This window comes from Styela clava, chromosome 15 (genome assembly GCF_964204865.1).
Source record: "Styela clava chromosome 15, kaStyClav1.hap1.2, whole genome shotgun sequence".
Classification (NCBI taxonomy): domain Eukaryota; kingdom Metazoa; phylum Chordata; class Ascidiacea; order Stolidobranchia; family Styelidae; genus Styela; species Styela clava.
In genome coordinates, this window is record NC_135264.1 from 13,010,159 (window position 1) to 13,025,644 (window position 15,486).

At 35.5% G+C, this 15,486-nt stretch overlaps 2 protein-coding genes across 2 annotated transcripts; both read right to left on the bottom strand.

The window, feature by feature from the left end:
• Positions 1-2,715: 2,715 nt before the first annotated feature.
• On the bottom strand, positions 2,716-6,714 carry LOC120334511 (uncharacterized). The gene is made up of 5 exons (XM_078120589.1): positions 6,527-6,714; positions 5,355-5,510; positions 4,931-5,067; positions 4,030-4,178; positions 2,716-3,165 (listed from the first exon to the last, which is right to left on the bottom strand). Exons 1-5 carry the CDS (start codon positions 6,706-6,708, stop codon positions 3,067-3,069), a joined length of 723 nt encoding a protein of 240 aa, XP_077976715.1. The 5' UTR covers positions 6,709-6,714; the 3' UTR covers positions 2,716-3,066.
• A 2,066-nt stretch (positions 6,715-8,780) lies between these two features.
• On the bottom strand, positions 8,781-15,090 carry LOC120334082 (uncharacterized). The gene is made up of 7 exons (XM_039401534.2): positions 13,957-15,090; positions 13,008-13,474; positions 12,313-12,849; positions 11,858-12,036; positions 11,063-11,355; positions 10,173-10,731; positions 8,781-9,913 (listed from the first exon to the last, which is right to left on the bottom strand). Exons 1-7 carry the CDS (start codon positions 13,986-13,988, stop codon positions 9,434-9,436), a joined length of 2,547 nt encoding a protein of 848 aa, XP_039257468.2. The 5' UTR covers positions 13,989-15,090; the 3' UTR covers positions 8,781-9,433.
• Between the last annotated feature and the right edge of the window lie 396 nt (positions 15,091-15,486).

Genomic DNA, 15,486 nt, shown 5'->3' on the forward strand with positions numbered 1-15,486 from the left:
CACCTTGATAAAATATTCATTCAAAATTGTTTTTCATCTCGAATGCTACATTTCGTACAGTAGCTATGTATGCTACTAAAAATGCAACACGAAATTATTGTGTTGATTGCAACTTTAGTTAGTTTTGGCGCCCTTCCAATGCCACGTGGCAATGGAAAGTTGATGCAACATCAAAAGTCACGCCACTCCGAGGCAAGTGATTTGACGTCACTCAGCATATAGTTTACTAAAGAGCAAAGTGTCACTTTGTGACACAAGCATTAATTGATTATAGACTACACTAATTATGCCATAGCATAAAAAATTATCGAGTTATGGACTTTTGCATTGGCAATGACGAATATATCTTTTGAAATATCACAATACAATGATCAATTAATTGGTTCCAATATTTGCACTTAAACCTTAGATGGAAGGAAAGGAGCACTATAAATGTATTTATTGGCTTTGTTGTGGATTTCAAAATAATTACCATATTTTAGACGAAACTGAATCTAATATAGCAAATACGCTTTTTGTATCTGGATCATTATTGGTTGTTCCTGACGGTAAGGTAATTGCTTATTTTGTTATACTATAAAATATTTTTGAATTCCTAGACACATTTCATAAAAATATTATATATATTTTTTATGACACGGCCATAAATTACAATATCGAATATGAGTCGTCTATTAAAACACACATCAAAGTATTGTTAGTCCATGCCTAGCTTGGAAAGCTATTTCTAACTAGATAATTTGATTTCAAGTCTTGTAGTAATTGCAATGTTTAGTATTGGATGGCTTTTCACGACAAACTTTCCAAGTATATATTTAATGGATAGTTATTCGCAGTTTACCATCAAAATGGAAAAAACTAGAACCGATATTACCACACTTTCTCAAATACTTTTACTCTTGAGTAAAATTAAAAAAGAAATTTCATGATGTCATGCAATGTTGTTTGCGACATATTATCGATTGAAATCTTGTGATCGGTCACCACTATTGGACATGAAAAATTTGTTTGAAGTTTGAAAAACAGCATAAATTTGTTGACAGAACAACAAAAATACTCGTGTATTCTTAATACAGTCAGGACAATCAGATTTTAGGACAATTGTATTTTTCGCATCTTAATAAGCTGTCATCCAAATTAGCCATACTGACTGAAAATGAATAGAAACTCCAAAAGCAAATGAAAGATACATTCGCCACAATTGCTGATGCATTGCATATTTATGGTGATTTTGCAGAGTGGAGCTGTACAACTTCATCACACAATTTCGTAGTAATAATACAGATAAGTATTCGTTAGACCTTTCATTGGATGTCTCTGTTTGTTTTGACTGAGGCGCAATAAATATTCTGGGTAGATATCAATTATTACTTTCTTGTCTTTTCGTGAACCGTTGCTGTGTTTACGGAATATTATACCATATATCACGCGTTCACCTCGTGTCCCTACCAGTAATTTTCCACGTTCTATAATACAACTACCTATTACACAACTTGCATTGGTGTTGTAATATTTTCTACTATATTGCATAATTGTTATCAGCGGACTTTAGTCATCACTTTATTCTTTGCCAACGTGTTTTCAGTAAAATGATAAATTAGAAACATAGAATGCACGATATCATCGTTGCTAAATGCTATACGTTCATATAAGTGTACGTCCATGTAATATATGCAATGCCAATCTAATAAGCTAGAGTGCCTGGTATGGGCAAACTACGGCCCGCGGGCCAAATTCAGCCCGTTGGGTAATTCAATCTGGTCCGCCTGATGCTACCACAACCAAACTAAAACCAAATTTGGATGTTTTAGATAAGAATAGCTCAAGGAGTTTGTTGGGATTGCGATTAAATTTGGTTTTGACACGAGGCATATTGTTTTCCATTTTTGCTTTTGTAACACTGTAAATATTGTTCATAAAATGTAATTTTTTATGTCACACCTACATGGCCCGTCAGTTTAGGCGGGCATAAATTTTGGCCCTCGAACCGAAAACCTTGCCCACCCTTGCTAGAATGTTATCATAACATCATATGAAAATTCTGGCTGTTTGGCGGATCTTCAATATTCATTTATGATAAAACAATATCAAATTTAATGTTTAATTTTTGCATTTTCATTTCGTCATATTTACAAAAATGGCTCTACAGAATGAGGTAAATAAAATAAAAAAGACAATATGCAAAAAATTTATAAGATAATTAGATCTCATACTAGTGGGCTAGATAATTAACTTAATAACCGTATCTTGTCAGAACAAAACACATTTCTGGTGTGAACCTCAGGGGTTCTCAAACTGGGGCACACGTACCCCCAGTGTTGCATTCCGACTTTTCAAGGAGTACTTTACATCAACTTTAGGGATATTTGTTCCATAATTTACAATCTACCTTAAAATATTTGCAGCCCCTAATGTTAATAATATGAATACTTGAGTTTAGGAACTCCTTGGAAAGATATTTTCACCTCAGCTTTTGCTACAACTACAGTAACTACCAAATCTACTTTCGCAGTTCACGTGACTTATTTAGTCCAATCACAGAACGCAAAACAAAACAGCTGATTGATCGCTCGAAGTTACGAAATCTCGGAAGCAAATACCGCCAATACACAGATAATAGCTGATACCACCTAAACATGATATTTGTTGGCTTGTTGCTAAAAAACATATGATTATTACATATGATAAAAACATATGATTATTACATATGATTGGCTGTCGCTTTTGTATAAGCGTGGATTGCATTCATATCAATAACTTTGTGTGCTTTGATTATTACGAATCACGCAGATTTTCATATTGAATCAAAATAATTATTTTTAAAGTTCTTAAGAAATGTAGAAATGATAGGTTGCCTAGCAATAGAAAAAAAGTTGAACTTAGCAGTCGAAATCATGAGCAATTCTTGAGGTTATACACCAGCAACTGAAAGTTGTCTAAGCGATACCAATAAACATGAAATTCGGGAAATCCTGACCTAGATTAGAAATTAAAATGCGATTGGGAAACACTTTGATAGTAGGAAAAAATAAACTGAAGAATTGGCAATAAAACAACAAAAGCATTTCATTCGTTTTCTACTTTTATTCCGTGATCTGCTGGAGCTCCATTGTCGCGTTCAGTCGACTTCAACAACCAAAATATTTGGTTTGAATTATTCTTCATCTAAACAAGAGAACAATGCTCAAATATACGGACACGAAAGCCAGTACGCAGTAGTATCAAATCTTTCACAGTGTCGGTAATCTGACCACCAGATCGCTGAAATGTGATCACGAAAGCTCGGGACGGTGAGCAATTCTTAATTTTGATGACGTCATCACACACACTTCGAATTGAAAAACGAGTCCTAGGGAGCCCACAGAAATTTTTAAAATAAATAATAATAGCCATCAACAAACAACAACAAGCTTTAACCACTGAAAATTTCAAATCAATTATTCGTGTAGTTAAAGAGTAAGGCGATTATTTCACAACAACATTATATATAACAAACGATTTATAGGTCCATTTCGTGTCCAATAAAGCATTAATTAACTTTTTGGTCATTTTTGGTTAACTATCCTGTATATTAAAGGTAATAGAAATGAATATTTGTTTGAAGTACGTAATTAAATTATCACCAATGTCATAATTAATTTTTATTAATTAATTAATTTTTCCGCCGTAATGCTGGCTGGTACAGCGAGGCAACAGTAACATTTTTGAATTTTGCAATCAGTACAAACTGAAGCATAACATGCTATATTGTCTTACTTTGAACATTGTGGTGGGTCGGTCTAACCACGTTACAATTGAATGTTTAGGATATCGGATATTAATTTAGCTCTCTAGGCTCAACGCGGGGTTGTGTAAACTTAAAAGTAGTGTTTACTAAACTCGAATGAGTTTGGTTTTAGAATCCTGTTCACCAGCAAGTATATATACAAGATAAAGTGTTACCCACCTTTTGTGGCGGCCTATAAGTCTTACAGACTTCTCAACAAAAATTAAGAAAAACGTTTGTCATATAATATTATTTGCTATCACCTGAATGTACGTTTTGATTGAACCTGTCACGACCAATTCAAAACTGATTTGTCTTCCATCCTTATTTGTATGAACGATTTCACTAGTAATTTTTGCATATTCGTCGGGTGTACGGTATATTGTAGGATTAAATTGCCGAAGTAGGTTACCTGAATATAAAAGTTCTTTCTGCCAAAAATACACGATGGAACTTACATACAAAAGGAACACATTGCTGACAATGATAAATATTAGATTGTTGATGAACGAAGACTATCGCACAAGAAACAAGAGAGCTACGCCCAAATATATGGACACGTCTGTTCGCAGTACAGTACGGTTTACCGTACCGTCAGATCACAGTCTACAAATATATTCACACCAAGCGAAGCAGTACAGCAGGACACAAAATGGCGTCCGAGGTCCGCAGAACGTTTAATGACGTCATAGCAAACAAAAACAAATCTCACAGAGCTAACAGAAATATTTAAAATGAATATTTTAAATGATGGAGGCAAATAATAACAATAACAACATAATATTGAAACGATCGTTACGTCCACTAAACGTGTCCAATAAACTGCAAATGCCACAATGACTATGAAATATTACCTAAACATTCACTTCATTAGACTCAATCATACGAAAAAGAACAACAAAGTTTCAAAATAAAATACAGGATGCCATGATAACTATGGAATATAGGACATTTACTTATTGAAGTCAATCATACAAAGTAAGCTCAACATCAAATTCGAAATAAACCACGAGATGCCACAGTGATTATGACGTATTAGATGGCTCAACAGCGACATCTGTAAACAGGATATGCCTCAATGACAACGAAGAATGAATGATATGGTATAGTTAAATTTTCAAACAGGACATGGGTCCTTATTCATAAAATATATTTCAAACTGACCTGACTGTTTATAGCAAGATTCACGGTAAAATAAACGTCCAGTAGGCCTCAGCCATTTTAACATATTATGGAAAAGTATGCTGACTTCATGGTCATCAAGATACATCAATAACCAGTTGGAAAATATCAAATCCAAGCTGAAAAAATATTAATTTAATAATTAAATGGCTGAATTGGATAATATAACATTAGGAATTTGTTAACAACGAAGGCCAAGACGAAGTAGAATGTCATTTAATTGATACGATCACGATCAGTATTCGCATTATAATTTTGCTTTTTTTGAACTGAGCATTCTTTCTAATTCACTACATTCTTCACAGAAAAATAGCACCAAAAATCAATTTTCGTTAGAAGAAGAACGTTACTTTACACCGAAAAATTTTTGGCCATCAAAAGCCCATTTTTGCAACTCACAGATTACCTGTTAGTTTCTAACTCTAGCTCAAGAACATTTTTGCACACAAATTGAATATTCTTGTTATGACCGTTTGTTTCCTTATTTTTGTCGATAAAATTCCTCATGAAGTCGACAGCAATGACAGATTTTGCTTTTTCTGCCAATTTTGTCGTGTATCGCCTGTAAAATTAATCACGTGTATCTATCACAATTTATTCATACCGTGTTTCCACGAAACCCACCCCTAAGACATAGTCTAAAATTTGAAAATTATTTCAATATAAGCCCACACCTTAAAATATGACCTAGTCAATAACGCTAATTTTTTTTTGACCTAGTCGATAGCAAGAAATCTTTCCTGGACGTTTTAAATGATTGATAAATAATCTATGTTTTGCAGTTATTTTGAATAAAAACGTGTTATTTATAAGTAAATGGATATCGGTTTTCATATTTCGTACATTTGAAAATATCGAAATTCTTTACTTCGTAATTTTATATTTAATAAATGAAAATATAAAACATCCCCCCGAATATTAGCCCTAGTGTTATTTTTCGGAAGAAAATTGAAATAAGACCCAGTCTTATTTTCGGGGAAACACGCCCATCGTTTAACTGGGAGATATCAATCCCAATGGTCCGCCATGAGAGCCGTAAAAACACTATAAACACGGCATACTATACTACTAATATATACTATCATTTAGCAGAAGTCTAGCAGGTGATCTTCTTAAAATCTTGCCTTTAGAAGCAAAGACAAATTGCTTAAAAATAAGGTTGTGTCATCATCTGGGGCCTAAAACTCGAAGGCCTTGTTTACTGACCAGGTTATTCCGGGCACCGCTTCTGATAAAAAGTTCATTACACAATTTTCTACAAATAAAAATGACAAAAGTAAAAATAGGGGATTAGACAAACAGCGTCAACACTCTCTCCCCAGTTCTCAATCATGAACGCTGTTCGTAGGTTTAAATTCTGACAGTGATAATTGTGTGCAAGTTGAGGATGCACTTTTTGTTTACGAATGGCGGTTCGTACTACCACAGGCCTATGGGTTTTTCCTCAATTGTTATATAGTTTTGTGTTATGCAAATTAATGTGGATATTGAGCGAGGGTCACTGTTTTTTTTCGTATATTTAAACGGTTTTTTACCCTTTTCGCTCCGTGCGTAATAATCATGAAAATAATGTCTTACCCGATTCCAGCTCCAAGTTCAAGAACATCTTTTTCCTTATAATCAGGCAAATAATTCATAATTTCTTTTATCTCAATATCACTTATTTCAGCACCTTTTGAATCTAACAGCATCTCAGTGACATCGCCATTTTGAGAATGTTTTTCCCAATATGTATTCATTTTGTGGCGACACTGTGACATATCGTATTTTTTAAGTATATATTTATATTCTTTTGTTACAAGAAAAAAATATGTGAGCAAATTTATAACTAATAGAAAACATGGAAATCATGTAAGATATACATCACCAAAAGTACACGGTTTTTTTATTATTATAAAAATTAACAATATTCATTAAAGTTGACGTTTCAACGTTAATTGACGTAGATGTAAGTTTTAAATATATATTGTCAGTGTTTCTACCGTTGTTGTACTCGTAACATCGTTTATGTATAGCAAATATTTGCAAATTCAACAGAGTTCAGGAAGACTGAAAATCCACTCGATTGTACAAAACTTCCTCATAGCCTCTGTGTAATGGATGATTTAGCTGACTTGGGTCAAATAATGGAAGGCTACGTTGTTGTCTACGTTGCCTATGATAAGCAAATGAGCCTTTCTGCTGCGCAATATACATAATCCTTGCTATTTGATATGAATAAAGTTATAATGTACTGAATTTTGACATTTATACAATAATCAGTAATTTATTTTTTCACCAATACAGAACGTGCGAAATTGATTTAACTGCTCTTTAGTTGCCATGGCCACATCCTGCACGCATAATATGACCAGAGATCAATCCTCAAATACATGGCATACACAAAAGTCGACTGTCAAAACCGGTATAGTAAGTCTGTGCTGCGCTGAGCACCGACTTTGTAGAAAGTTCGAAGGAAAATCGTGACGGAAACACAAGGGGGTGAAAAAGTGTGGCTAGGACTCGAGGCAAATTCGAAAAAAGTGTATATAAACACAACAGCTGTTTTATATTATTATATATATATATATATTATAAATGATGCTATTGGCCGAGAACGAATACTTAAATGTGACATTAATTTGTGTAACGTTTTGATATAATATATATAGCTCAGTCAATCACCAAAAATAGACTTCACCGAGACGCTGCCATTTGATCAGTCTTGTGTGCAAACTGCAGAAAATTTGTTCCACGCCAGCCGCAAATTCCCGTTTGTTTTTCAGTCTATTGAACTCGGCATTTATATCATCTTTGCCGAAACAACAAGGAAAATACTCATATTTTATTGCAATCACGCTGCTTTCTTCTATCGGAACTGACTGCCAAAGCTACAGGTTTTCTTTTCATAAAACAAATTGATGTTTACTAGTCAAGATCTACCGATTGCGGACGACTCATTCGTGTAAGAATATACGACTATCTTATGAATTGGCCTGAATGTCGACCATCGCAATACTAATAACATTGTAATCGGAAATTAGTATTTGTGCATAATGGGACATTCAAGATAATTCGATGACCTTCAGTTCAGATTCCCGAGTAAAGGTTAAAACGAGTTAATGAAATTACAAACATATTCTTTTTTATTACATATTATGACGTTTTCGCACAATTAGTATTTCGGAGATGTGATCTTTCTTGCAATTGCTGGATACGAAATGGAGCTATGGATCGTTTTGTTATTGTCATAATGTTGTTGTTGGTATCTTTTTTATTGTCTCTCCTCGCCTTCTTTTTAACTACTAGATCAATTGCTTCGAAACTGTCATTGGTTAAAGATTGTTGTTGTCTCCAGAATCTATTACTTTTATTTATTTCAAAAATTTATCTGGGCTCTATGGGATTCGTTTTTCACCCAGAAGTTTAGTGTGACGACGGTGTGTTTAGTGTGCATCAGAATTAAAAATGACGTGTAGTGGTTATCATCATCGCCACAGGGCCTGGGACAGCTCGGGTCTAGTACCGGTACTGGTAATTTACATTAACTGTCTTGTTTTCTAAAAAGTTATCGGGGGGGGGGGGGGGGGGGATAAAACAATTTTTGGGGGTAAAACAATTTCCGTGGCCGAAACACTGAAAAATCGTTGGATCTTTTGTACAAAGCCCCGCCACTAATGCAAAAATGGGAGATTTGAGGGAAAAACGCCACTAATAACAAATTAGGGATTACACAGTTAGGGTTAGAGTTGGGGTTAGGAATGATTTAAAAATTTGAATTTTCAGCGCAATCTGCATTCTTTACCCGAACCCTAATTTTCTTACTTTGGGCGTTGGGTGGGGTTATTTGTTTTTTGGGAGCGTTGTACAAAAGATTCCAATCGTTTCACATAGCAACCAATCAAATTTTAAATGCCCTTCGAGGCTTCAAATTCGGCCTAATAAAGTTGGAAAAATTCGATAAATATTTTATATAAAATTCTTCCATTTAGCGAGACTCCAATCACTCATTATTTCCTCCAATTATACTTAATCATGTTGTTAAACGTGAATAACAAATTAATACTAACCTCGTTTTAATATATTTTACAAAAAAGTAAGTCATGGCTTGAAGATTAATATATCACAAAAAATTAAAATCTTTAGTCTTATGAATCTATCTTGGATCATGGTTATTCATACATAGTCCAAAGAAGATACAGGTGAAAGGATGTGGCAATAATAACAGTGTTAGGCACTTGGCACAGTGAATGGCAGGTACGGTAAACGGAAATCGGTGGACATAAATTCTCAAAAATTTTTGTCGCCGACTCGACAAGAACTGCTTCAATCTGGAATAAACCGGTATTTTCCGGTGTTCTGTATATGAACGTATTTTTTCAGGGTCAAATCAAGGTTGGTGTTACCCTTCCTTCAAAAATTCCCAATTAACCAAGTCTAATAAATACGATATTGAGATAAAACCATAGTAAAAATGTATATTCCACCAAATTATGTCAAAGAGGATTATGTGGTTCCAGAAGCCAATGATGCGACATAGTCTCGATCCAGCTTATATCTTGTGGCAACCTGAAATCTTGACACCAAGTCTGTCATGAGTTTAGGCCTTGGATTTCTCTGGTGCATGTGTCGTGGTACATGTTGAGGCAGATTCAAAGATTTTGTGGCGTCTTTGGAACTTCGTGGCACCTGACGCCTGATCGCTCGTGATGTATATGGAACTGGCGCCTGTGCCACCCATCGGTGAATAGTTGAAGCTGAATTCTTCCTTTCGCCAAAAATACGATAAATTTTCGTTCCCATAGCTTGTTTATCGCCTTTTGCATCCAATATTTTTTCGTTGTTGATACCGCTATTCATTTCAACAACAGGGGTTTGATTGTACCGGTGGTCTTCATGTGCGTATGAAAAACTGACATTATTCAAAGACTCTCTGTCGGCGTTTGCAGAAGGTTTAGGTACACGAGGAAGGTTTTCCAATGCAACCTGAATGAATAAATAGACTTTCAAAGAAAACAAAAGACCAATGCTCATAACGGCGAGGGTGAAATTGTGATAAATGTCATATGACAGGAGTTTTTATTGTGTCATTTGTGTGAATAACGTGAATTATGAAAACGGCAAAATATTCGTGTGAAACTCACAATAAATAATTAAGCAAAAATAAAAATCATAGCTATTTATCCACTTTCAAGTACTAAAAATTTAAAATTGATTGGTCTTTCAGTTTCGAAAAAAACTTTACCTGTGCAAGGAAAGCATCCCTTTGTTCGACAACTTCAAGATGTTTATTCTTTTGATGTTTCTTTTCACGTTGACGTTCTTTTAATTCTTGAAGTTTAGCCTTTCTTTCTTGTGAATGCTTTCTTTTTGCTTCCAAGTATGCTTCTAAATATTGTGCGTATCGATCAATATCTTCCGTAAATTGCGTCAAAGATGACGTTTTACGATCTTCCGTTACGTATCGTGCGTCATTGTTATTCTTGTTGTGAGCGTCAAAGTTTTCGTTTAAACTTTGATTTTCTCTGGCAACTTGTTCATGATATAGCGCCACCTGATGGGCAATGTAATTACGCAAAACTTTCTCATTTGGAGTATTCGGCGTGACGCTGTGTTGTGTCAGGCGATCTTTTACAAAAGCTGTATAAGCCCCAGATTCTACTTCTCGGTGACGGGATGCTTCGCTTGAGATAACCGGCTGTGAATAGCTAACTCTTTCTGATGCTTGCACCATTCGGTTGCGTCTTTCCTGTTGTTTATTGACGCCCTTATTTGAAGATGCGATTGCTTTTCCATACTTCGACCTAGGCAGGGTTGGAATTAGATTATAAATGGGAATTTTAGAATATATATAGGAAACACTAATGCAAAATTCAGCGCTCCAGAAGTATGTGTAACAATATAGAGGTAACTAATTTTGTTCGCCTACTTAACATCTAGGTTGTGTAAAGAGACTGGAACCTATGGGCAAGAGGATGTTCATTTTGTTAACACAGACAGTCCCCAAACCCATAATAGAACTAAAATAGGGGTAATTAAAATAAAATTATGGCCTAACCTGGTACACATACTACGGGAGTACACAAATTTCAACACAACCACCCCAAGATAATAATAAATACTATATATCGTAACCTGATTATTGGAACGGACATCGTTTGATTGAGATGTTTATATTGTGCATCTTCTGAACGCTTGCTTGCTGACTTGAATAGTTGGAGGGTATGCGAGGCGGCTGGCTCGTTAGAATCATCCCAGGCCGGTGTGAGATAATGAACGTCCGCTTCATTGGTAGGCACTCGAGTTTCGTTAAGCTGTTTTTCGTAAGTGTAATATCGCTCTAATGTCGAGTCAAAATAATCTCCATACAAGCCGTGAATTATCCGCTTGATTTCATGCAGTGACGGTTTTGAAAATTTAGACCCTCCCTGAAAAATGATATAATCTTTTTAAGAACGATTGCTGTTTCCGAAAATTGTACAGAAAATGTAAGCATTGCGCTATAACATTAAAAATCTGATAATGTATATGTCTTCTCTACTGTGGGTATTTGACAAATGAGTTCCGTGCGCTCTAAGTAGGGCTGGACATTTCGAATTGAAAAGTAATTTATTCGAATCAGTTCAGACAAGAATTTCCAAGTATTTGTGATTTGATTCGAAAAAAAGAGATATTCGATTCAATTCTGGAATCATTAGATATTCAAAAAGTCCTAAGACTTAATTTGATGTGGCCCACTTGAATTGTACACTGCACAGCAACCCCAAATTAAATATTATAAATTAATACACTGAACGTTTGCTTATCTGTATTCTCTTGCTACACATTACGTGTTTAGTGACACGATAGGTTTAAAAAACCCATTTTTGTCTTCTTGAATTATATCATTTTATTAAATAAAGTTTCATCAGCGGCCATAGCAATTTTTACCTCATAGTTGAGTTCTCTATGTTGCCCAATACTTTTCCCAAGAATTGGTAGCTTGACCTTATTGTCAGGAGATTCGTAAGTCGGAGTAGGTTCTTTGCCAACCGGTGGAGAACAGTTGGTGCCAACATCACGAGTTGTAGGAGGATCCTCGTCTCGATCTTTTAATTGTACATCAGGCTCTGGAATGTCATATTACATAAGGTTGAAAAGGGGATAAATATGAATATTTGGTGACAGTGGTATTAGTATGGGTTCAAATATATATCCGTAAAACAACAAAAAAAATCATAGGTGCAATTGTCGTGGGTTCAAATGTAATGGAACCTAAATATTAGGTTATCTGGAGAATTGTAGATTAAAAATTGTGTTGAATATTCGTGATGATTTAGTATTAGTGGTATATATCCTGATACAACTATCGTTCTAGAACTGAAATGCTGGGTAATTGGTCATACCCTCTTGTATTTTCGGCAAACTTGATTGCGTCCTATCTCCATATTGTGTATTGTGTGCTTTCTTCCGCCTACTCGGAGTTTCAGTCGGAGCAGACTTGGTCGCCTCCAGAACTTCCGGGGCTGTTCGTCCTCTTATTGACACCCCACTCAATTCGGGTAATGGTTTATTTGGTACCCTTGACATATCTAGAGACCATTCAAATTTTTCTGTTTTTCTTTTGTGCGAATTTTGGGGATCTGATTTTGTGAGAGACGGCAAAGTTATTTCTTGTTTACGGTTAACCTTTTGCTCATTACTTCTTGTTGTCTTTTTGATGACAACTTTCATTCCGCCAGGAAGTTCGTCCGAATGTGTTTTCGTGTTGGGCTGCCCGTCAGTTTGCTTGTTTTTGTCGGGCTTGGTAGCAGAACGTGAAATATGGTGCGTCAAATCACGCAATATTTGTCTCTCAATTAATTTCATTACGTTGTGTGATTTTTGACTGCCGGCACCACCACGTGATTTCGAGTTTGTCATGCTTTGTTGCGCTAAGGATTCTGCGGAATAAAAAAACAAGATTTGGTGATTGGAACTGCGCAGTTTGGAATACCGACCGCCGAAAATTACAAAATCAAAAAATATTTTTATATCATAAATATACAGCCAATACAATCAAATGTTATGCAGTATTGACAGGTAAAATTAAACGAGTTACCTTTTTCAGATAAATTGTTTTCACTTCTTGTTTGCAATGTCATTTCAGAACAGAAGGATTCGTTTTCAAGGTTTCCCTTTTCTATTCTACCATACGTTATATTGTTCAATTCCGAAAGTTGGTGCATAAGATGTTTAACGGTATCATTGTGATATAAATTCCTAGAATTTGTGATTTCTTTCATCAAAGAAGGGTTTGAACCTGGTTTATACGTTCGGCGCCCTCTCGTGGAATGCTTATTCCCGTCTGTGACGTTGCTATCGCCACCAGTCGCAACACGCTTCAAATCATACAGTTTTAAAGCGTGTCTGTGACCATGGAGTGAACGAAGTTCGATAAGAGCTCTTTGTGCGGCAGATGGCTCCAGTTTTGGAAGCGCTGGTTCAGTGGGAGTCTCTTCCTGTTTTCGAGGTAAACTTGGCACTCCGGCAGGCAGAACAACTGTCTTTGACTTCCCGTCAAATGAGCTGAAATGATACATGCTCACAAGTTTAATTATTTCAATACAATACACTTCAGTTAATAGACTACGTTGCAACTTCTTCTTAATATTTGGAAAAACTTGACCCAGTGTCAAGCACTTCATCTTAAATATATTGTGCTGTCGTTATCCGGTTGGCTGCAATTAGCCCTACTGTACTGGGTAGGAGCAGTCGGACAGGTAAGATTTCAAACTTTTCAAAAATGTCGCTCCCTATGTATAAGTGGACGTACAGCATCTTTGTTAAAAGAAATGTGCCTAAACGTAATCAAAATGAATTTCGTATTCAGTATTTTGTCAAACGTCTCTTAAGCAGCCCAACAAAATATATATATCCTGCATGTTAGAATAAAAACTATCAAAAATAACTCAGAAAAATCGAAGCAGACAGCTTACCGACAAATCTAGACGATTTCGGAACGACGCTATGGAATACTAGATAACTGCAAAAGTAACACACATTCCCACCTTGTGTCATAATTCTTTGGTATCACATTCATTTTATACGATAACTAAACCTTCTTTCCCAGGGAAACTCGAAAGTTCCAAAAAATTACAAAGCTACTTGTGCCTCTGTTAGCCGACTCAGTGCAACCCAAAAGACAACGCAAATGGGATGTAATGTTATACTCAGTAACATGACAACTCCTCCTTTATCTATGTTTAAAGGTATGTTGTACAATAGGAACAACACTCCCAACAAATCAGTGCCGTAATAAGATACTAATTAACCCCTTGTTCTCTACCAGATTATACAACAGCTTTGAAAAATTGAGGAAAAATGCATGATCCAAACGTGTTATTATTTTTCTTAAGCTTTCCTATAATTAGTTACTTGAGCCCCATGTGTATACATCTTCACTTGTTTTTTAGTTTTAAGAAGGCTTTCTAAATTGATGCTTAAAAAGTAAACATTAGCGCGAACGTATTCGAATATGTTCGTGTGTTGACTGCTATTTTTGTCAGAGACAGAATTCAGACAAGTGAGCGAAACTTTCATGATTGGCGTAGTTAGCCTAAACTAAAAATCTGAGCCACGACACACCCGAACTGATGTAATGTCTTAATATATATTATATACACAACTTTATAAACCGAAACAGTCACTGTTCGTACATGACACACTGAAATACAACCACTCCAGTAGCGTTATTACCTAATCGGCTTACAGTGCAGCAATGCAGGTTGGAGTTTGGCAGGTTTTATATTAAAAATTTGAATTCCAAAACGGTTATTAAATCACGAAATTATATATTGCTGTCGATGCCCTGATATAGCTAATAAAGAGGGTATCTCCCTAAAAGAGCCATCTATTAGTATCCTGATTGTGTCCCGTGTCTTGATTATTTGTGGCGATGTTTTTTTTGCGCAATTTGCGGCCCTTTTTTTCGAACTCATGGCCCAAAATGACAGAAAAATTTTTTACCAGCAATCGTCCACTATTCTACACTTGTTTATATTCAACGTTATAGTCAAGTTGCTAATCAACATGGACTGAAATAGTCATTATCGTTACTTACTTTCCAGGCAAATTTATTAAAAACCTAATGGATTCCTGACTAGTCAAACACCCCTCAACAAGTGAATATAATATCTAGTTATCAAATATTAATATATCATAGAACGTTGAAATACGAAAAATAAACTTACCCTTATATTGAAGATAATCCTCAATCGAGACCAACTGTGTTTTCTCAGTTGTCCAGTAGTTTGATTACAAAACAATAATAAGAATTATTCTACCGTTGCTCGCACGGGTTCTGAGTTTGCGTTTCTGATTTTCTAGCTGCTCAAAACAATCAAATCGTTATCTCAAGTGTCATTGGGTAAACTTTGAGAACAATTGACAAACATACATTTTCTTGTTTTATCGTGTCAAGGGCCTTCTCGTAATACGGAGGTTTTGAGGTATAATACCCAGGCTAATTTTTGAGACGCCCTTGAGATCGTAGTTCAGAAACACGCCACTTATATTACTGGGCACTTGGTCGACGTCCA